Source organism: Neoarius graeffei, chromosome 3, assembly GCF_027579695.1.
Source record: "Neoarius graeffei isolate fNeoGra1 chromosome 3, fNeoGra1.pri, whole genome shotgun sequence".
Taxonomy (NCBI): Eukaryota; Metazoa; Chordata; class Actinopteri; order Siluriformes; family Ariidae; genus Neoarius; species Neoarius graeffei.
This window is the reverse complement of record NC_083571.1, coordinates 69,282,081-69,304,778: the sequence shown is the minus strand read 5'-3', so window position 1 is coordinate 69,304,778 and position 22,698 is coordinate 69,282,081. Positions and strand designations below refer to the sequence as shown.

At 41.6% G+C, this 22,698-nt stretch overlaps 1 protein-coding gene across 5 annotated transcripts; it reads left to right on the top strand.

Annotated features, from left to right (window-relative positions):
- The first annotated feature begins 3,371 nt into the window (after nucleotides 1-3,371).
- On the top strand, nucleotides 3,372-21,269 carry LOC132883494 (uncharacterized). 5 transcript variants are annotated; one of them, XM_060917192.1, is made up of 18 exons: nucleotides 3,441-3,497; nucleotides 5,213-5,298; nucleotides 6,053-6,162; nucleotides 6,615-6,777; nucleotides 6,908-7,100; nucleotides 7,896-7,967; nucleotides 8,088-8,195; nucleotides 8,578-8,682; nucleotides 9,078-9,185; nucleotides 9,363-9,470; nucleotides 10,101-10,208; nucleotides 10,826-10,933; nucleotides 11,565-11,672; nucleotides 12,301-12,408; nucleotides 13,046-13,153; nucleotides 13,792-13,836; nucleotides 14,131-14,265; nucleotides 16,421-21,269. In XM_060917192.1, exons 1-16 carry the CDS (start codon nucleotides 3,495-3,497, stop codon nucleotides 13,819-13,821), a joined length of 1,626 nt encoding a protein of 541 aa, XP_060773175.1. In that variant the 5' UTR covers nucleotides 3,441-3,494; the 3' UTR covers nucleotides 13,822-13,836; nucleotides 14,131-14,265; nucleotides 16,421-21,269. The 5 variants fall into 5 exon arrangements, with proteins under 5 accessions (XP_060773178.1, XP_060773175.1, XP_060773176.1 ...); XM_060917193.1 differs by having other exon boundaries at nucleotides 13,792-13,967; nucleotides 14,131-14,256; XM_060917191.1 differs by having other exon boundaries at nucleotides 13,792-13,967.
- Nucleotides 21,270-22,698: the final 1,429 nt, after the last annotated feature.

The window sequence follows — 22,698 nt, the reverse complement described above, 5'->3', positions numbered from 1 at the left end:
ATCATGAGATATGAGCCTAAAGACATTTTTCCTAGTTATAGCGCCCCCTAGCAGCCAATTTGGTCCAAATTTTTTGCGGCCCTTTGGGGAGGGGTGCTGCATAAAGCCACCCAGTTTCGTTAAGATACGCCAAAGGGTGGCCGAGAAATGAGCAAACTTCCTGTTTTGCATATGCCAGCCAAATTTGATTGGCTGCCACGGCCAAACGCTTAAGAAATTCTAAAAACCGGGCATATTTCTTGTGCAGCTTAGGCCCCAGTTGCCATGTACCACGTTTGGGAGAAATTTTCCAAAAATTGAGGGAGGAGAAGCATTTTAATTGATTTTCACATAATTCAAAATGGCGGAAAATCTACTGGGTGGAATATGAGGAGACAGGGCCCATTGGATTCCTTTTGACCCAAGCATTCCAGCCACACTAAGAATTTGATGATCAGACGTATGGTTCAAAAGTAACAAGCAGAAATGTACCTGCAATTTTGACCTGTTGGTGGCGCTAGAGAGTTTGAGGTGCTGAGTTGAAATTTGGTGACAAGATCCTTGAGGCAGCCTAGAATCAGTGTGCCAAGTTTAAAAACCTCTAGTCAGACGGTTCTATGCATTGCCATAGAATTTCATTGATTTTAACAAAATTCAAAATGGTGGAAAATCCTCAAGGCAGAATATGACGTCATAGGGTGCGGTGGATTCGGCTTGAGCCAAGGATTCCTGACATAGTGGAATTTTGTTTCTAGGCAAAACGCATCATGAGATATGAGCCAAAAGACATTTTTCCTAGTTATAGCGCCCCCTAGCAGCCAATTTGTTCCAAATTTTTTGCTGCCCTTTGGGGAGGGGAGTTGCATAAAGCCACCAAGTTTCGTTAAGATACGCCAAAGGTTCGCCGAGAAATGAGCACACTTCCTGTCTTGCATCTGCCAGCCAAATTTGATTGGCTGCCACGGCCAAACGCTTAAGAAATTCTAAAAACCGGGTATGTTTCTTGTGCAGCTTAGTCCCCAGTTGCCATGTACCAAGTTTGGGAGAAATTCTTCAAAAATTGTGGGAGGAGAAGCATTTTAATTGATTTTCACATAATTCAAAATGGCGGAAAATCTCCTGGGTGGAATATGACGAGACAGGGCCCGTGGATTCGTGGTCACCCAAGTATTCCAGCGATACTAAGATTTTGATGATCAGACGTATGGTTCAAAAGTAACAAGCAGAAGTGTACTTGCAACTTTGACCTGTTGGTGGCGCTAGAGAGTTTGAGGTGCTGAGTTGAAATTTGGTGACAAGATCCTTGAGGGAGCCTAGAATCAGTGTGCCAAGTTTAAAAACCTCTAGTCAGACGGTTCTATGCGTTGCCATAGAATTTCACTGATTTTAACAAAATTCAAAATGGCGGAAAATCCTCAAGGCAGAATATGACGTCATAGGGTGCGATGGATTCGTCTTGAGCCAAGGATTCCTGCCATAGTGGAATTTTGTTTCTAGCCAAAACGAGTCATGAGATATGAGCCAAAAGACATTTTTCCTAGTTATAGCGCCCCCTAGCAGCCAATTTGTTCCAAATTTTTTGGGGCCCTTTTGGGAGGGGTGCTGCATAAAGGCACCAAGTTTCGTTAAGATACGCCAAAGGGTGGCCGAGAAATGAGCACACTTCCTGTTTCGCATCTTTGCAGCCAAGTTTGATTGGCTGCCACGGCCAAACGCTTGTGAAATTCAAATCACCGGGTATAACTTTTGTGCAGGTTGGTCCAATTATGCTATCTTCCAAGTTTGGGAGAAATTGGTAAAAAATTGAGGGAGTTGAAACATTTTAATTGATTTTCACAAAATTCAAAATGGCGGGAAAAATATATGGGCGGGAAATGACGTCATGGGGTGCGTTGGATTCGTCTTGGCCCAAGGATTCCAGGGATACCAAGTTTTTGAAAATCAGACCAACGGTTCAAAAGTTACAAGCAGAAATGTACCTGGGACTTTGACCTGTTGGTGGCGCTAACGGGTTTGAGGTAGAGGCCTGAAATTTGGTGAGAGGAATGTTGAGAGTGTCTAGAATCAGTGTGCCAAATTTCACAACTTTTTACCAGACGGTTCTATGGGCTGCCATAGACTTGCAGAGGCGGAAGTGGACTGAATAATAATAATAATAATAATAATAATAATAATAATAATAAGAAACAATAGAATCACTATGGGTGCCTTCGCAGCTTTGCTGCTTGGCCCCCAATAATAAGAAACAGTAGAATCCCTATGGGTGCCTTCGCAGCTTCGCTGCTTGGCCCCCAATAAGAAACAATAGAATCACTATGGGTGCCTTCGCAGCTTCGCTGCTTGGCCCCCAATAATAATAATAATAATAATAATAAGAAACAATAGAATCACTATGGGTGCCTTCGCAGCTTCGCTGCTTGGCCCCCAATAATAATAATAATAATAATAATAAGAAACAATAGAATCACTATGGGTGCCTTCGCAGCTTCGCTGCTTGGCCCCCAAATATAGCTGCAAGCAGCAATGAGGGGGCCAAGCAGCCTATGAGCCTAGTCGTCAGGCTCGCAGAATGCATTTGGGCCAGACAGATGGTCACGAGCACCCACAAGAAGTTTCACGTCGATATACCATCGTTTGACTGAGATACAAGGTCATTTGCTGTTTGGTGGCTTCACCATCAAATTCGATTGACTGTGATGGCTGAAATTACTTCAAGTGTACTAGGTGTGTGTGTGTGTGTGTGTGTGTGTGTGTGCGTGTGTGTGAGTGAGAGAGAGAGTGTGTGTGTGAGAGAGTGTGCATGAGAGAGAGAGTGTGTGTGTGTGAGAGTGTGTGTGTGTGAGAGAGAGAGTGTGTGTGTGTGTGTGTGTGTGTGTGTGTGTGTGTGTGTGTGTGTGTGTGTGTGTGAGAGTGTGTGAGAGTGTGTGTGTGTGAGAGAGAGTGTGTGTGTGTGAGAGTGTGTGTGTGAGAGTGTGTGTGAGAGAGTGAGTGTGTGTGAGAGAGAGTGTGTGTGAGAGAGAGTGTGTGTGAGAGAGAGTGTGTGTAAGAGAGTGAGTGTGTGTGTGTGTGTGTGTGTGTTCTGGTATTCCTTACATTATGGGGACGAAAATCTGTTTACACAGTCACACTAAGGGGACCAGTTCCACTATGGGGACAAAAATCCAGGTCCCCATAGTGGAAACTCTCTGACCTGAGTGCTGGAGCCATACTGAGGGTCCCTGTGAAGTTTTTCACATTGGCCCATAAGTCACATTTTTCAGTCATTTTCTGTGTGAGGTGTGTGTACAGCTGCGCCCCCTTATAGTTTCTAGCTGGTAACGCACTCACTGCTTTCACACACACACATTCCAAATATGGTCTGGCGCCGCCTATTTCCCGTCCCCATAAGGAACGTTTACAACGGCAAGCGGATTTTTTTAGTGTTAAACATGCCGATCCATTACATTTCAAGGATAAAGTCTGAAAAAGATGGAAGCTGAGGAGAAGAGTGCTCATCCAAAAGAAAAATTCAAAACATGGTAAGTGCAACTTGATGGCAAACATGTAATTTATAATTATGGGTGTGATTATGTATGTATTTTGACAGTTAAACTTGTAGGTGTTACAACGAGGGTTAACTAGTTGGGTACAAGCTGCTGAAAACATTCTTAGTAAATCACACCACGTGGGGTGTCAAACCGAGTACACAAAGTAAAAAGGAACAAAATGCAAATACTTGAATTTAACTTCAGTTACCCTTTTATGACTATCCAAGTAGCTAGCCTGCTAGCACTATTAACTATTAGCTTCTTAGTCTTCTGTTTGTTATAGCAAGCTATCCCATTTAACACTTCACAAGCAGACATTAGCCCAGGCCCGGCGCTACGAGGGGGCGTTTGGGGGCGACGCCCCCTCAAGTCAATCACCCCGCCCCCTCAGTTGCGAGAGTTGGAAAAAAAATTATAATAATAACAATGAAATACTGCAAAATAGTAGCCTAAACTATTCAATAATATCAAATATTTATAGTAGTTCTAGAATTTTAGAACCCACTATTGATGAAAATGTAGTATATTCAATGTATGCAAATTAAAAATAAAAAATTTCCCCATCAAAGGGGTGTATTTGAGCGACAAAACCGAGCTTCTGGGAAGCATTTCCTGGAAATCCCAGTCAGGAGTCACGTGACCGATGACGTAGTAAATTGACCAGGATGGCAGCATCCAGTATAAACACAAGCGAAATGAGTGAATCAGACAGCGATTATTCAGACGAAAGTGAATCGTGTTCCAGTCGAGGTGAGTCGATGCACAACATTTTTTCTACTAAATCAGAGGTCTGGGCCGAAATGTGCGTCGTGATCGGCAGTATATTTGGGGCGAACCGATGGCGTTCAAGCGGCCTTTCCAACAACACGGAAATGACTGCAGCTGTCAAAGTCTGCTTTGTGTGCGTTCGGAGCTTGGGGAGAAGAAAAATGCGGGCCTGAATGGGGACAGTCACGGCTGTATCATAGAAGTGCAAAGCAGGAACTCGTCCAGGGATCGTCTAGTTCTTGTTTAGTTAAAGAACCCTTTAATTGTCCTAAAGGTTCGGGAAGCTCGTTCAAAGCGCGCCTCAAGATTCTCCCATGGACTATAAAAACCACTTTTCCCTTTACACTCACCAGCATAAATATGTGCACTAGCCTTCAACTAGCACCAGTCTGCCCTCGTCCGCTTTACTCGCCGGTTCCACTCAGCGAGATCGTATCCATTATTCTGATCAGGATCAGGGAACTGATGCAGAGATACTCCGTCTTTGTTGGTTTTAGAACAGCTGTACGCGACACACTTTTTTACCATCGTATACAGTGGAAATAATCCGTAGATCCGCGAATTGTCACTCAGTCACAGTATGTACAGGCAGTGAGCTGTCTAGCTTGTCAATTTACTACGTCATCGGTCACGTGATCGCAACGCGATGTTTTGCTCGTGGGCTATCGCAGAAAATCCTCTATAAAATCATTACGGATAAACATTTTTGAGTGATTTTTTTTTTTTTTTTTGTAATATACTACAAATATTAGTATTCATCGTTACATGCAAAGGCGATTTTCAAATTCTAAAACTACTTTAACAAATAAACTAAATTAATTACTTTTAAAACAAACTGAAATGGCAACTGTTCAAAGCAATTTGATAGGTTGAGGGTTGCTATGATGTGGTTGCTAGGCTACATTATATTGTATATCGAGTCGATTGCATGGTGTCAGTGCCTGGAGATTCAACAGAGAGTGGCGAGATGTCCTTCTCAGAAGATTCAACACGACATCCAACCGAAGGCTTCAACTCTTCTGAGGTAGGCTAGCATATGCTTCCAGTCCCACGCAGTATTTTATGTGAAGATATGGACTAATTATGGTGAGATAAAAGTGTATAGTCGTATTGTTTAAATGAAGAGGTTGATCATTGACCCGTTGTGTAACTGTCATTTTGCGCTGTGTTGTTTACGCTCATGATGGAGTGCTATGTGGAGCTGTCTCTGGCTGGCTCAGATCATTTGTTGGCTCAGTTTTGACAATGCAGGACAGGAGCTCATGGGCCTATACGTTCAAATAAAAAAAAAATACTCTTATTACTTGCTCTGTATACTCTTACTCTCTTACAGAGGTGTAGCCTAAATATATTGAAAATACACAAGCATATGAAATAATACGAGCGCACCCATTATGCACGCTCAAAGGCACGTCCCATCCGGAGCGTTTTTTTTTTTTTAACACCGCCCCCTCTGATAAACTGATCGCCCCCTGAATATTTCAATTCTGGCGCCGGGCCTGCATTAGCCACTTTTTGACATCTAGCTAAGTCACGTGTTATTGAGTATAAAGGGGTCTACGTACATTAAAAAGACACTGCTAGCCCTTTAGCCTAACTCATTGCTTTGAGAGAGTAAGTGGTGCAGCTGTGTTTGTAAGATTAGATTGAAAGTACACAATTATTTTTTAATGTACAGAAAATGAGTTAGTATAAATTATTATAGCTGATTTAAACTCCCAAAAGTTACTGGATTTAGTGTAATCAGTTTGATTCATGCATTCTACATTCTGTTGCAGTTTGAAAATGTCACGCCGAATCAGCCCCATCAATGATGCCATTCATCATGTTGTGTCACATACTGACAAAACGTCTAAATTGGATGTGAAATACATTAATGCAACTAAAGGTAATGTGGTATATGGTTAATCTGTTAATAGTCTCTATTCTCTGTCCCTGCATGCTCCACACTGATAACATAGCAATAGCCAAATCAACAAATTATTATAAGATGCCTTTGAAGCTGCTGGCAATACAAGTTGCTTGCCTGACATTTGTGTACTATGGCAGTCTGCCAGCTATACTGAGTGGGATATGTTTCAGTTACCAAATTAGCTGCATATACAAATAGATTCCATATACAATATTTAGGCCTTAGATTATTTTCTACAAATTAAGGCAAGTTTTTTTTCTAAAATTAGCCTACGTTCTATGTCAGATTAAATACAGGTTAGTTTAAGCCATCTGCACCAATCTTAACTGTCGTAGTGGTAGTGATGATATCTCCAGAAAAACTGGATAAAAGATCAAAAGAGCAAAGAGACTAAATGAACATACAGTTGCTGAAATTGTGTTTTACAGGACGTGGTATATTTGCAAAAGGCCCAATCTGCAAAGGAGACTTTGTTGTCGAGTATAGGGGAGATATGATAAGCGATGCAGAAGCTCAAAGAAGAAGAAAACTTTACAATCCAGTGTGTGCTGCATTTATGTTTGCTTTCAACTGGAGAGGAAAAACATGGTGGTAAGATTTGAAGTTGCAGCTAATACTCTTCCTCTTCCATGTCCCACTGTTCTACACTAGTCTTTGTGAGGCTGTGGTTTTGGGGTGATGCTGTGTATGTACACTAATCACCCTTTCCTGTCTTTTTAAGTATTGATGCCTCTACAGAGGACGAGTCGTTTGGCCGGCTGGTCAACGACGATCACCAAAGCCCAAATTGTCAGATGAAAAGAATCGATGTGGATGGCAAACCACATCTGTGTTTGTTTGCCATAAAAGACATTGATGAAGGGGAAGAAATTCTGTACAACTATGGGGGTGATGACTGCCCATGGAGAGCACAGGTGTGTTGCATAGTAAACATCATCTATTACGCAGGTTAAATACATTACACTAATATTGATTTATCTCATCTCATCTCATTATCTGTAGCCGCTTTATCCTGTTCTACAGGGTCGCAGGCAAGCTGGATCCTATCCCAGCTGACTACGGGCGAAAGGCGGGGTACACCCTGGACAAGTCGCCAGGTCATCACAGGGCTGCACATAGACACAGACAACCATTCACACTCACATTCACACCTACGCTCAATTTAGAGTCACCAGTTAACCTAACCTGCATGTCTTTGGACTGTGGGGGAAACCGGAGCACCCGGAGGAAACCCACGCAGACACGGGGAGAACATGCAAACTCCGCACAGAAAGGCCCTCGCCGGCCATGGGGCTCGAACCCGGACCTTCTTGCTGTGAGGCGACAGCGCTAACCACTACACCACCGTGCCGCCCTATTGATTTATCTATTTTACTAATAAAAGTAAAATGTAGTATAAGAATAAAATACATGCTTAAATAAACCCACTATCAAGTATTACTAGTATTACCAAGTGTTTAGTTTAACAATAATTTTAATGCCATTTTCTACAACCAAGTGAAATTATAAATTCTTATACAGAAATATGAAGTCCACAAATGATCAATGTTGTGTAATTTATTTTCACTGATTCATTCAACTCATTCATTTTCTGAGAATATACTGTACAGGATGAATATTAGAGGCAAGACTGGATAGCAGTATATTGCTACTAATGAAGTAACACACAAAAAAGTCAATCAGTACTAATTCATGAATAATGTTTGCAGGATGCCAATGATACAAATGTGGATTTAAAGGCTTCACTGGGCAAACACAACATCAAAAATAAAAAAAAAAAGGTATATTTTGTATCAGGCACCCAGAGAAATCAAATGGTTACCATCACATGATTGACTTCAAATTGCAAATACTTAAGTAGACACTTGATATTTCAAATTTGTAATAACTTGTGTTTATAGACCACCAGAACTGCAAAAAGGACCACGACAGTGAAGAACTCTCACCCTTCTGTCTTGTCAAAGAATCCATTGGATGATGCAACTGGCCAACAGAACAACTGTCGACAGGTAATTTTAGGTTCATCATTTAAATACTTATACAGTATCTCTCTGTCTTTTTATTTTAGTTTGTATTATTATGGTCTGTAAAAGTAATGGCATCACGAATTAGAAATAGCTAATTTTTTTGATGACTAATACATGTTCATCATACATCTCATCATAGAGATTTCCCTAAACAACACAATGTTTAGCTCTTTTAGACAATTAAAATGAGGAAACAAGCCTATTTTGATATTTATCAATTATGAATCAATTATGAAAATGCAAAGTTTTTAATATAATGAACAGAAGAAGCTTAGTGTTAGCAGAATACTTGGGCTACATTTTAGACATCTGTCTCCTGTTGTTATATTCTGAAATACTGTCATTATGAAATATGTGTTCACAGATAACCAGTGTTGAAGTAAATACAATGATGGTGGAGCATTCTCCTTTACTGGTGTCCAGCTGTCAGATGGATGATGCTAATGGTCCAGAGAGTAGCCTTGAACAGGTATTTTCAAATTCATCACTTCCTACAAATTCAACACAGATACAATCCTAAAACACTTCCATGTGTTATTTCTGTGTTGTTTAGCTATTTCAGAATGAGAAAATATGGCTATTTTCATGGTTAAGTATGAATTATCACAACACAGTGTTTAATGTAATACATTTATAGAAGCTTAGTGTTAGGAAAGCATATAGGTTACATTTTAGCAAACACTAACACTTTTTTTTTTTGTTTATTATCTATTGTCTATGTCTGCATGCAATTGATGACGTGATTTTTGTCAGAAGTTGCAGTCATTATATATCCATCTACTGTTACATATGCAGTTTATTTATTGTGAATTTCTCCTGAAGTTATATTCTGAAATATTGTCATTATGTAATATGCGTTCACAGATAACTAGTGTTGCAGTAAACTCAATGATGGTCGAGGACTCCCATCCTTTGCTACTGTCTAAAGGTCAGATGGATGATGTTACTGGTTCACAGAGTAGCCTTGAACAGGTATTTTCAAATTCATCACTTCACATACCATCCTACAGTCTGTCCATGTGTTGGTTATTTATTGTTTAGCTATTTTAGACAACTAAAATGAGAAAATGAGGCTATTGTGATGGTTATTACAGATGTCTCCTGTTGTTATATTCTGAAATAATGACATTGTGTAATATGTGTTCACAGATAACTAGTGTTGCAGTAAATTCAATGACGGTCGAGGACTCCCATCCATTACTACTGTCCAAAGGTCAGACGGATGATGCTACTAGTTCAGAGAGTAGCCTTGAACAGGTATTTTCAAATTCATCACTTCAAACACCATCCTACAGTCTGTCCATGTGTTGGGTATTTGTTGTTTAGCTATTTTAGACACCTAAATGAGAAACTAAGGCTGTTGTGATGGTCACTAAGTATGAATTATCCCAACACAGTGTTTAATGTAATACATTTATAGAAGCTTAGTGTTAGGAAGACATGTAGGTTACATTTTGGCTACCATTCACACGTTTTTCTTTGTTTATTATCACATTATTCTAGACAATTACGGCGTCCCCACAGAACACATTCACATCTAGCACAATTTCACACACTTTTCAAAGAAAACCTGTGTGAAAAATTTAGCATAGTGCGTCCCCATAGTGAACTGTCCAATAGTGTGTGAAATGTCCCCGCAGTGGCTGTTTGAGAATCTGTGTATATGTATATATAGAACTTGGCTGTTAGGAAAATACTACTTTAATACAAATTTGTTATTTATCTCTCAAGTCAGGTCTATGTCGGCATGCATTTCACATCAGAGTTTTGTCTGAAGTTGCAGTCATTATGTATCCATGTAGTCTTGAATTTAGAGTTTATTTTTTGTGATTTTTTTTTTCCTGTTATATTCTGAAAATATCGTTGTTATGTAATATGTGTTCACAGATAACTAGTGTTGCAGTAAATTCAGTGATGGTCGAGGGCTCTCATCCTTTACTGCTATCCAAAGGTCAGACGGATGATGCTACTAGTTCAGAGAGTAGCCTTGAACAGGTATTTTCAAATTCATCACTTCAAATACCATCCTACAGTCTGTCCATGTGTTGGGTATTTGTTGTTTAGCTATTTTAGACACCTAAAATGAGAAAGTAAGGCTGTTGTGATGGTCACTAAGTATGAATTATCCCAACACAGTGTTTAATGTAATACATTTATAGAAGCTTAGTGTTAGGAAGACATGTAGGTTACATTTTGGCTACCATTCACACGTTTTTCTTTGTTTATTATCACATTATTCTAGACAATTACGGCGTCCCCACAGAACACGTTCACATCTAGCACATATTCACACACTTTTCAAAGAAAACCAGTGTGAAAAATTTAGCATAGTGCGTCCCCATAGTGAACTGTCCAATAGTGTGTGAAATGTCCCCGCAGTGGCTGTTTGAGAATCTGTGTATATGTATATATAGAACTTGGCTGTTAGGAAAGTACTACTTTAATACAAATTTGTTATTTATCTCTCAAGTCAGGTCTATGTCGGCATGCATTTCACATCAGAGTTTTGTCTGAAGTTGCAGTCATTATGTATCCATGTAGTGTTGCATTTAGAGTTTATTTTTTTTTCCTGTTATATTCTGAAATATCGTTGTTATGTAATGTGTTCACAGAAAACTAGTGTTGCAGTAAATTCAGTGATGGTCGAGGGCTCTCATCCTTTACTGATATCTAAAGGTCAGACGGATGATGCTACTAGTTCACAGAGTAGCCTTGAACAGGTATTTTCAAATTCATCACTTCAAACACCATCCTACAGTCTGTCCATGTGTTGGGTATTTATTGTTTAGCTATTTTAGACACCAAAATGAGAAAGTAAGGCTGTTGTGATGGTTACCAAGTATGAATTATCACAACACAGTGTTTAACGTAATACATTTATAGAAGCTTAGTGTTAGGAAAACATATAGGTTACATTTTAGCCACCACTCACACTTTTTTCTTTGTTTATTATCACATTATTCTAGACAATTACGGTGTCCCCATAGAACACGTTCACATCTAGCACACTTTCACACACTTTTCAAAGAAAACCTGTGTGAAAAATTTAGCATAGTGCGTCCCCATAGTGAACTGTCCAATAGTGTGTGAAATGTCCCCGCAGTGGCTGTTTGAGAATGTGTGTGTGTGTATATGTATATATAGAACTTGGCTGGTAGGAAAGTACTACTTTAATACAAATTTGTTATTTATCTCTCAAGTCAAGTCTATGTCGGCATGCATTTCACATCAGAGATTTTTTTTTAAGTTGCAGTCATTATGTATCCATGTAGTGTTGCATTTAGAGTTTATTTTTTGTGATTTTTTTTCCTGTTATATTCTGAAATATTGTTATGTAATGTGTGTTCACAGATAACTAGTGTTGCAGTAAATTCAGTGATGGTCGAGGGCTCTCATCCTTTACTGCTATCCAAAGGTCAGACGGATGATGCTACTAGTTCACAGAGTAGCCTTGAACAGGTATTTTCAAATTCATCACTTCAAACACCATCCTACAGTCTGTCCATGTGTTCGGTATTTATTGTTTAGCTATTTTAGACACCAAAATGAGAAACTAAGGCTGTTGTGATGGTTACCAAGTATGAATTATCACAACACAGTGTTTAACGTAATACATTTATAGAAGCTTAGTGTTAGGAAGACATGTAGGTTACATTTTAGCCACCACTCACACTTTTTTCTTTGTTTATTATCACATTATTCTAGACAATTACGGCGTCCCCATACAACACGTTCACATCTAACACACTTTCACACACTTTTCAAAGAAAACCTGTGTGAAAAATTTAGCATAGTGCGTCCCCATAGTGAACTGTCCAATAGTGTGTGAAATGTCCCCGCAGTGGCTGTTTGAGAATCTGTGTATATGTATATATAGAACTTGGCTGTTAGGAAAATACTACTTTAATACAAATTTGTTATTTATCTCTCAAGTCAGGTCTATGTCGGCATGCATTTCACATCAGAGTTTTGTCTGAAGTTGCAGTCATTATGTATTCATGTAGTGTTGCATTTAGAGTTTATTTTTTTGTGATTTTTTTTCCTGTTATATTCTGAAATATTGTTGTTATGTAATATGTGTTCACAGATAACTAGTGTTGCAGTAAATTCAGTGATGGTCGAGGGCTCTCATCCTTTACTAATATCTAAAGGTCAGACGGATGATGCTACTAGTTCAGAGAGTAGCCTTGAACAGGTATTTTCAAATTCATCACTTCAAACACCATCCTACAGTCTGTCCATGTGTTCGGTATTTATTGTTTAGCTATTTTAGACACCAAAATGAGAAACTAAGGCTGTTGTGATGGTCACTAAGTATGAATTATCACAACACAGTGTTTAACGTAATTCATTTATAGAAGCTTAGTGTTAGGAAGACATGTAGGTTACATTTTAGCCACCACTCACACTTTTTTCTTTGGTTATTATCACATTATTCTAGACAATTACGGCGTCCCCATAGAACACGTTCACATCTAGCACACTTTCACACACTTTTCAAAGAAAACCTGTGTGAAAAATTTAGCATAGTGTGTCCCCATAGTGAACTGTCCAATAGTGTGTGAAATGTCCCCGCAGTGGCTGTTTGAGAATGTGTGTGTGTGTATATGTATATATAGAACTTGGCTGTTAGGAAAATACTACTTTAATACAAATTTGTTATTTATCTCTCAAGTCAGGTCTATGTCGGCATGCATTTCACATCAGAGTTTTGTCTGAAGTTGCAGTCATTATGTATCCATGTAGTGTTGAATTTAGAGTTTATTTTTTGTGATTTTTTTTTTTCCTGTTATATTCTGAAAATATCGTTGTTATGTAATATGTGTTCACAGATAACTAGTGTTGCAGTAAATTCAGTGATGGTCGAGGGCTCTCATCCTTTACTGCTATCCAAAGGTCAGACGGATGATGCTGCTAGTTCAGAGAGTAGCCTTGAACAGGTATTTTCAAATTCATCACTTCAAACACCATCCTACAGTCTGTCCATGTGTTGGGTATTTATTGATTAACCATTTTAGACACCTAAAATGAGAAAATAAGGCTGTTTTGATGGCCACTAAGTATGAATTACCACAACAAAGTGTTTGATGTAAGACATTTATAGAAGCTTAGTGTTAGGAAAACATGTAGGTTACATTTTGGCCACCATTCACACTTTTTTCTTTGGTTATTATCACATTATTCTAGACAATTACGGCGTCCCCATAGAACATGTTCACATCTAGCACAATTTCACACACTTTTCAAAGAAAAACTGTGTGAAAAATTCAGCATAGTGTGTCCCCATATGGAACTTTTGAACAGTGTGTGAAATGTCCCCGCAGTGGCTGTTTGAGAATGTGTGTACTGTATATGTATATATAGAACTTAGCTGTTAGCTTAGCTGTTTACTGTTTAGACTAAACTTAAACTTATTAAGGCCTTTAACAAAAGAGTATGTGAACGCTTAAATATACCCTGCTGTCCTGCTTACTTACTAGAAGTAATACATTTCATATAAACAGTTGTTCTTTTCCTATTTCTCTATTATTACAAAAAAAGATGTTCTAATATCGATAAAAATTGCTTGTGTTTACAGATTTTTACAGAGCCTGAATATGTACAATAACGTGATCTCAGTGAGGTGATTATTCCCTTGCCCATGGCTCACCAATTGACATTGGAGCAGTATTGCAAAAAAATGTTTTATGGCCCGTCACACTGCTCCTATATGTAGTACAATTTACAGCATCCATGGACACCACATCAGTGAATGTATGTCTACAAAAATGGCAAAACCTAAGCTTTTAAATGCTGATGGCCTCACATCTGTCCAAAATGATATTTGAAATGGAATAGAAAAAGAAAGTACAGTATAGTAACTTTTGGGCCACCCTGTATTTCTGAATATGTTGAATTTTTAATTTGCTTTCCATAGAACCATTAGCAGGTGAGGCTTCGCCTCCGATTGAGAGGAATGAGTCAACATCACCAAAGAGACGCAAACCAGTGTCAGATCATGAGATAACTTCAAGTGCCAGCACTGTGAGGCCTTCCTCCAAGGGTAAAGAAGGTATATATTCTTTTGTATATTAGCAGTGATTACAATTGATCTCTTAATGTTATATAATAATAATAGCAAATATAACCCCGATTCCAAAAAAGTTGGGACAAAGTACAAATTGTAAATAAAAACGGAATGCAATAATTTACAAATCTCAAAAACTGATATTGTATTCACAATAGAACATAGACAACATATCAAATGTCAAAAGTGAGACATTTTGAAATTTCATGCCAAATATTGGCTCATTTGAAATTTCATGACAGCAACACATCTCAAAAAAGTTGGGACAGGGGCAATAAGAGGCTGGAAAAGTTAAAGGTACAAAAAAGGAACAGCTGGAGGACCAACTTGCAACTCATTAGGTCAATTGGCAATAGGTCATTAACATGACTGGGTATAAAAAGTATGACTGGCTCTCAGAAGTAAAGATGGGAAGAGGATCACCAATCCCCCTAATTCTGCGCCGACAAATAGTGGAGCAATATCAGAAAGGAGTTCGACAGTGTAAAATTACAAAGAGTTTGAACATATCATCATCTACAGTGCATAATATCATCAAAAGATTCAGAGAATCTGGAAGAATCTCTGTGCGTAAGGGTCAAGGCTGGAAAACCATACTGGGTGCCCGTGATCTTCGGGCCCTTAGATGGCACTGCATCACATACAGGCATGCTTCTGTATTGGAAATCACAAAATGGGCTCAGGAATATTTCCAAAGAACATTATCTGTGAACACAATTCACCGTGCCATCCGCCGTTGCCAGCTAAAACTCTATAGTTCAAAGAAGAAGCCGTATCTAAACATGATCCAGAAGCGCAGACGTCTTCTCTGGGCCAAGGCTCATTTAAAATGGACTGTGGCAAAGTGGAAAAGTGTTCTGTGGTCAGACGAATCAAAATGTGAAGTTCTTTATGGAAATCAGGGACACCGTGTCATTCGGACTAAAGAGGAGAAGGACGACCCAAGTTGTTATCAGCGCTCAGTTCAGAAGCCTGCATCTCTGATGGTATGGGGTTGCATTAGTGTGTGTGGCATGGGCAGCTTACACATCTGGAAAGACACCATCAATGCTGAAAGGTATATCCAGGTTCTAGCGCAACATATGCTCCCATCCAGATGACGTCTCTTTCAGGGAAGACCTTGCATTTTCCAACATGACAATGCCAAACCACATACTGCATCAATTATAGCATCATGGCTGCGTAGAAGAAGGGTCCAAGTACTGAACTGGCCAGCCTGCAGTCCAGATCTTTCACCCATAGAAAACATTTGGCACATCATAAAACGGAAGATACGACAAAAAAGACCTAAGACAGTTGAGCAACTAGAATCCTACATTAGACAAGAATGTGTTAACATTCCTATCCCTAAACTTGAGCAACTTGTCTCCTCAGTCCCCAGACGTTTACAGACTGTTGTAAAGAGAAAAGGGGATGTCTCACAGTAGTAATCATGGCCTTGTCCCAACTTTTTTGAGATGTGTTGTTGTCATGAAATTTAAAATCACCTAATTTTTCTCTTTAAATGATACATTTTCTCAGTTTAAACATTTGATATGTCATCTATGTTCTATTCTGAATAAAATATCCAATTTTGAAACTTCCACATCATTGCATTCCGTTTTTATTTACAATTTGTACTTTGTCCCAACTTTTTTGGAATCGGGGTTGTAGATGGACTCATAAAAAGAAACTTTACATGCTTTTACTGACCATATTGCATATTTGTATGCTTGTCACCAGTTACATAAATGTGTGTTCTTACTTTCTGAAGCTGTTACTCAAACTCAGGCTAAAACTGGCTAAAGCCATCACCATCATATTAGACATCACAATCACTATCATTATTCTTTGAAAACCACTGCACTACATATAAGGATATTACCATACTACATGATATAAGATGAATTAATCTAAAATATTGACATGAACAGGACTGCACTATGATCAAATGTAACAATTAAAACAATTTGTATGACTTGTAGTATACTAATCTTTTTCCCTAATGATGAGCAGAAGGTAGAAATTATTGTTAGACTGACAATATTTTAGTTCTATTCAGAGTAAAAAAAAAAATCTATTTAAGCTTAGAATGTTCACCTGTTGATAGAGAACTTCAGATAGTATTTCCAGCACTCACTCTTTCTTTTCAATTCTTTAGCATATCAAGGCAGAGCTACCCAGAAGAAAATGCCCTGGCAGCAGAAAGAGGTACAGGCGGTAGAAAGGCATATGAAGCGCTTCATCACATCTTGCATTGTACCAGCAAAGAGCGACTGTATGAAGTGTTTGAATGCTGAGCCAGAAGCTCTTAAGAACCGAGAGTGGCAACACGTGAAATTCTACATTTACAACCGCATTACATCCTACAAAAGGAAAATACAATGCAAATAGTGTGAAGATTACCAACTTTATGGTATGGCAGTTTTTGTTCACTTTCATATGCCTCTGCAAAATTCACATTGAAGGATGTCTTTGTATTTCATAAAGGGAATGCCCTTTTTGTTTACATGTTAACTGAGTTATTTGTTTACACTAGTGTCAGTAAAGACACACTGAATATTGTTTACATTTTTCATAAGTGACTTTCCTTTTTTAAACTCAGGTAGCTAAACATTCAGAAGATTGATGTTACTTCAACTTCAATTGTTCATGTTTGTAAAGGGGCGGCACGGTGGTGTAGTGGTTAGCGCTGTCGCCTCACAGCAAGAAGGTCCTGGGTTCGAGCCCCGGGGCCGGCAAGGGCCTTTCTGTGTGGAGTTTGCATGTTCTCCCCGTGTCCGCGTGGGTTTCCTCCGGGTGCTCCGGTTTCCCCCACAGTCCAAAGACATGCAGGTTAGGTTGACTGGTGACTCTAAATTGACCATAGGTTTGAATGTGAGTGTGAATGGTTGTCTGTGTCTATGTGTCAGCCCTGTGATGACCTGGCGACTTGTCCAGGGTGTACCCCGCCTTTCGCCCGTAGTCAGCTGGGATAGGCTCCAGCTTGCCTGCGACCCTGTAGAAGGATAAAGCGGCTAGAGATAATGAGATGAGATGTTTGTAAAGTTAAACACATTAAAAGTTGACATGAGCAATACAAATTTGACTTTAATGCATTTGATAGTACTGTGTTATGTGTATTGTGACTGCAATTAGTGTGCCTAAATCATATTATTTTGGAAAACTGTCACGGAACAAACAGGAGAGGAGATCAATTGCGCTCAAACCACAGTTTATTAATAACAGGGGAAAAGGGAGTTGGGAGAATGTGTGTGGGTGAAGTCCAGTGGCAGGAGAACTGAGAGGCAGGAGGTGATGTCTGAGGTCTCCCATCCAAGTACTGACTGGGCCCAACCCTGCTTAGCAGCTGAGATCTGGCGTAGTCAGAGAGCTGTGGCTGTAGGCTGACAGTGCTTGGGTTTCAGGCAGTCTCCCAGCGAGCAGTCCCTCAGTAGGCAAGAGTTAGTGAGCCAACTGGAACACAGTCACAAATCAGGTAGCAAGATAGGGGACAGAAATGCAGGGTCAGGTTACCAGGGTTGAAGAGTAAGGCTCCAGGCAGGGTAGCTCACACCAGGCAGATGGAGAGGCAGGCTAGCAGCAGGGCTGAGCGAGCTGGAGATCAGGCGAAGGTACAAGAGGGGCAGGCAAGAGGCAGAGTCAACGGGACAGAAGGCAGGTCAGGTTACCAGGGCTGGAGAGCAGACAGAGTCAAACTGGAACAGAACAATATCAGGAGTCAGAGTAGTAGGAACACAGCAGGTATCAGGCTGAGAGTTGCAGACGATCTGACACAGAAGCTTGGGAGGACTGCAGCTTAAATACACACGGGGGGAAACAGGTGATCGGTAACAGCCAATGGGAGTTAATAAGAGGAAGTGAGGGCGGGCGTGGCCGGTAATGCTGAGTGGAGATGTTACCTGAAGAGAGAAGCCCACAGGTAGGACCATGACAGAACCCCCCCCTCAAGGGACAGCCCCAGAAGTCCCTAGCCACAGATCACCAAAGACAGGCGGGAGGAGGGGGAATACCGGTGGAGGGTTAGAACTCCTCAGACCAGTCACTGTCCATAGCCTCTGCACCCTCTTCACCGTCAGAAGAATCGTCATCCAAGGACCCCTGCCCAGGATTTGGTTCGGTGTCAGGTGCAGGGTCCGGAAGTGGATCCGCACGGTGAGAACCCCTACGTCGGCCCCGTCAGATGGAGGGCTGGTCGGGGTGTAGCCGATGGAAGTCGGCGATGAGGGCCGGATCCAGAATCCTTCCAGCAGGAATCCACATCCTCTCCTCAGGACCATAACCCTTCCAATCCACCAGGTATTGGAGGCCCCTGCGTCATGACTTAAGCAGTCGCCGGACGGAGTAGACCGGGCCACCGTCGATGAGACGAGGAGGAGGTGCAGCTGGGACCAGTGGGCTCTCGTGCACTGGCTTGATCTTAGAGACATGGAAGGTGGGGTGCACTCATGGATTTGGGCATTCGAAGCCAGACAGCAGACTGGCTGATTATCCTCTGGATAGGAAAAGGTCCGATGACCTGGGGTGCTAGTTTGCGAGACTCCACCTGGAGGGGCAGGTCCTTGGTAGATAGCCACACCTTCTGGCCCACCCGGTAGGTGGGCGCAGGCATCCTCCACCGGTTGGTGCCAGTAGAGTAGCTGGTGACTGACCTGAGGAGTGCAGCGCGGGCTTGAGACCAGGTGCGGCGGCATCGGCGTGCATAGGTGAGGGCAGCCAGGCAGGTGACTTTTCCCTCCTGGCTGGGGAACAGGGGTGGTTGGTAGCCATACATGCAGTGGAATGGGGACAGCCCGGTGGCTGAGCTGGTGAGGGAGTTGTGGGAGTATTCCACCCACAGCAGGTGCTCGCTCCAGGCCCGAGGGTTGTGTGACACCATGCACTGAAGTGCCTTCTCCAACTCCTGGTTAGTCCTTTCTGACGGGCTGTTGGACCGGGGTCGGAATCCGGAGGTGAGGCTGGCGGTGGCCCCGAGTAGGTGACAGAACTCCTTCCAAAAAGAGGAGGTGAATTGCGGCCCCCAGTCCAAGACGATGTCCTTGGGCAGCCCATGGATGCGGAAGACATGTTGCAAGACGATCTGGGCAGTCTCCTTGGCTGACTGTAGTTTAGGGAGGGGAACAAAGTGTGCCATCTTGCTAAAGCGGTCCACAATGGTGAGTATGACCGTCATCCCGTTAGAAGGGGGTAGACCTGTAACAAAATCCAGGGAGATGTGGGACCAGGGTCGCATAGGCACGGGCAGAGGCTGGAGCAAACCGGCAGGAGGTCGGCTGGAGGACTTATTTTGGTTACAGGTAGGGCAGGCTCGGACGAAGTCTCGCACATCCCTGCTCATAGTAGGCCACCAGAACCGTTGGGCGAGCAGGTGGTAGGTGCGAGTAGAACCAGGGTGGCAGGCTAGATGGGAGTCGTGTCCACTGTATAACCTGGGATCGCAGGTCCTCAGGAACGAAGAGGCGACTTGTGGGGCATGCACTGGGGCTGGGTTGGTCACGGAGGGCTTCCCGCACTCGTTCTTCGATGTCCCAGGTCAGTGCAGCAACGATACAGGGGTCAGGTAGGATGGGAGCCGGGTCCTTGGAGGGGGCATCACCCTTCTGGAACTGGCAGGAGAGTGCGTCAGGCTTGGTGTTGCGAGATCCGGGCCAGTACGAGAGGGTGAAGTTGAATCGGGTGAAAAAGAGAGCCCAACGGGCCTGTCTGGGGTTGAGTCATTTGGCGGTGCGGATGTATTCTAGATTCTTATGGTCTGTCCAGACCAGGAATGGGACTACGCACCCCTCCAGCCAGTGGCGCCATTCCTCCAGGGCGAGCTTGACCGCCAGCAGGTCCCGATTGCCGACGTCGTAATTGCGTTCGGCCGGCGACAGAAGAACGCACAGGGGTGGAGCTTGTTGTCATCCGCAGCCCTCTGTGAGAGCACAGCCCCGACTCCCACATCCGAGGCATCCACCTCGACGATGAATTGTCGCTCCTCGTCAGGCAGCCGGAGGACAGGAGCAGTGGTGAACCGAGCCTTGAGGGTGGCAAAGGCTTTGTTGACGGCTAGAGTCCAGGTGAAAGGCTGTTTGGTGCTGGTCAAGGAGGTGAGGGGTGACGCAATGGTGCTGTAATTACGAATGAATTTTCTGTAGAAATTTGCGAAGCCCAGGAACTGCTGAAGCTGCTTCCTGCTCTCTGGTACTAGCAGTCCCTCAGTAGGCAAGAGTTAGAGAGCCAACTGGAACACAGTCACAAATCAGGTAGCAAGATAGGGGACAGAAATGCAGGGTCAGGTTATCAGGGTTGAAGATTAAGGCTCCAGGCAGGGTAGCTCACACCAGGCAGATGGAGAGGCAGGCTAGCAGCAGGGCTGAGCGAGCTGGAGATCAGGCGAAGGTACAAGAGGGGCAGGCAAGAGGCAGAGTCAACGGGACAGAAGGCAGGTCAGGTTACCGGGGCTGGAGAGCAGACAGAGTCAAACTGGAACAGACCAATATCAGGAGTCAGAGTAGTAGGAACACAGCAGGTATCAGGCTGAGAGCTGCAGATGATCTGACACAGAAGCTTGGGAGGACTGCAGCTTAAATACACACGGGGGGAAACAGGTGATCGGTAACAGCCAATGACAGCCACTGGGAGTTAATAAGAGGAAGTGAGAGCGGGCGTGGCCGGTAATGCTGAGTGGAGATGTTACCTGAAGAGAGAAGCCCACAGGTAGGACCATGACAGAAAACACATGATGAGTAGATGTAATTTCATGTATTGTAAGTCAAATTCTACCTTTCTGTGTGCAAATTATTTTGACCCAATTGTGTCAGGAGTCCAGCTCAGACTGATTATTGGGGTTTAACTTAGTGATAGATACACTTAGGTAGCATAAATCATATATTTCTGGAATGCTCATCATCAGTAGATGTGAGTTAATGCATCATGAGTCATGCTACGCCTTTCTGTGTGCAAATTATCTTGATTCAACTGTGGCGGATATTCATTGTAACTAAGGGATACATACATCTAGGTAGCATAAACCATATATTTCTGGAATACTCATGATGATATGTGAGTTAATGTATCATAAATTACACTCCAGCATTCTATCTGGCAAATACCTCCATTCACCTATGTTGGGTGTTTGTTGGAAATTGTCAAGCACAGCTCAGAGTCAGTGTTTATTAGGCTGTACTTTTGGGATGGATGCACTAAGGTGACCTAAATCATATATTTTTGGAAAGCGTAAAATGAGGAGATGTGATTTAATGTATCATAAGTCATGCTACACCTTTCTGTGTGCAAATTTTCTTGATTCAACTGTGACGGGCATTCATTGCAGACTCACAAGCCCAGCTCAGTCAGTGATTATTGGGGTTTAACTTGGTGACAGATACACTTAGACAGCATAAATCATATATTTCTGGAATTCCCATCATCAGTAGATGTGAGTTAATGTATCATAAGTCATACTCCACCTTTCTGTCTGGCAAATACCTCCATTCACCTATGTTGGGTGTTTGTTGAAAATTGTCAAGCACAGCTCATAGTCAGTGTTTATTAGGCTGTACTTTTGGGGTGGATGCACTAAGGTAGCCTAAATCATACATTTTTGAAAAGCTCATAATGAGGAGATGTGATTTAATGTATTGTAAGTTATGCTACACCTTTCTGCGTGCAAATTGTCTTGATTCAGTTGTGTTGCGTGCCATTGCAGACTCTCAGACGCTGGTCAGAGTTATTTGTTATTTGGTTGTAACTCAGGGATAGATATATTTAGGTAGCCTAATTGATGTATTTTTGTAAAGCTCATGAGTAGATGTGATTTAATGCATCCTAAGTCATAATACACCTTTCTGCATGCAAAGTAACTTAATTCTCTTTTAACAAACATGGATGATGAAAATTTGAAGACAAAAATGGCATCATAGCAGTAACTGTTTCAGTTACAGTTCTTGTTGGCTAATGCAGAGTGGCTGATCATGATTAAAAACATGAAAAAGAGTGGGTTTTTTTAATGGTGTTAAAATAAAGAATGAACAGCTCCAAGAGTGGAAAGTTTCAAAGTTGTGGACTTTCACTTTAGATGATATCCAGTCAATAATTAACAAACCATTTACTGTTTTATCTATGTACACTTCAATACTAAGAAAGAAAGTAAGAATTAAACATAATTTCATCTATATTGTTCTAGGACTGTATGCACAGCACTAGGTCCCCACTAATCACAATCACATCAGTGTGAATTATGGAAATTATATGTTAATGAGGAATTAAACATAATTTCTTCGATATTGTTAAAGGACTGTATGCACAGCACTAGGTCCCCACTAATCACAATCACATCAATGTGAATTATGGAAATTATATGTTAATGAGGTCCCCATGAGTCACGTTTATCCGTCATTTCACAGGTCCCCATTGAACACATTAGAAACATTACTTCATCAATTCAAATATTTAAAG

Coding starts and splice junctions, on each gene's coding strand:
- LOC132883494 (XM_060917192.1), top strand. Junction 7,968..8,087: donor TCAAAAATAAAAAAAAAAAG/GTATATTTTGTA, acceptor TTGTGTTTATAG/ACCACCAGAACTGCAAAAAG. Junction 10,934..11,564: donor CACAGAGTAGCCTTGAACAG/GTATTTTCAAAT, acceptor GTGTGTTCACAG/ATAACTAGTGTTGCAGTAAA.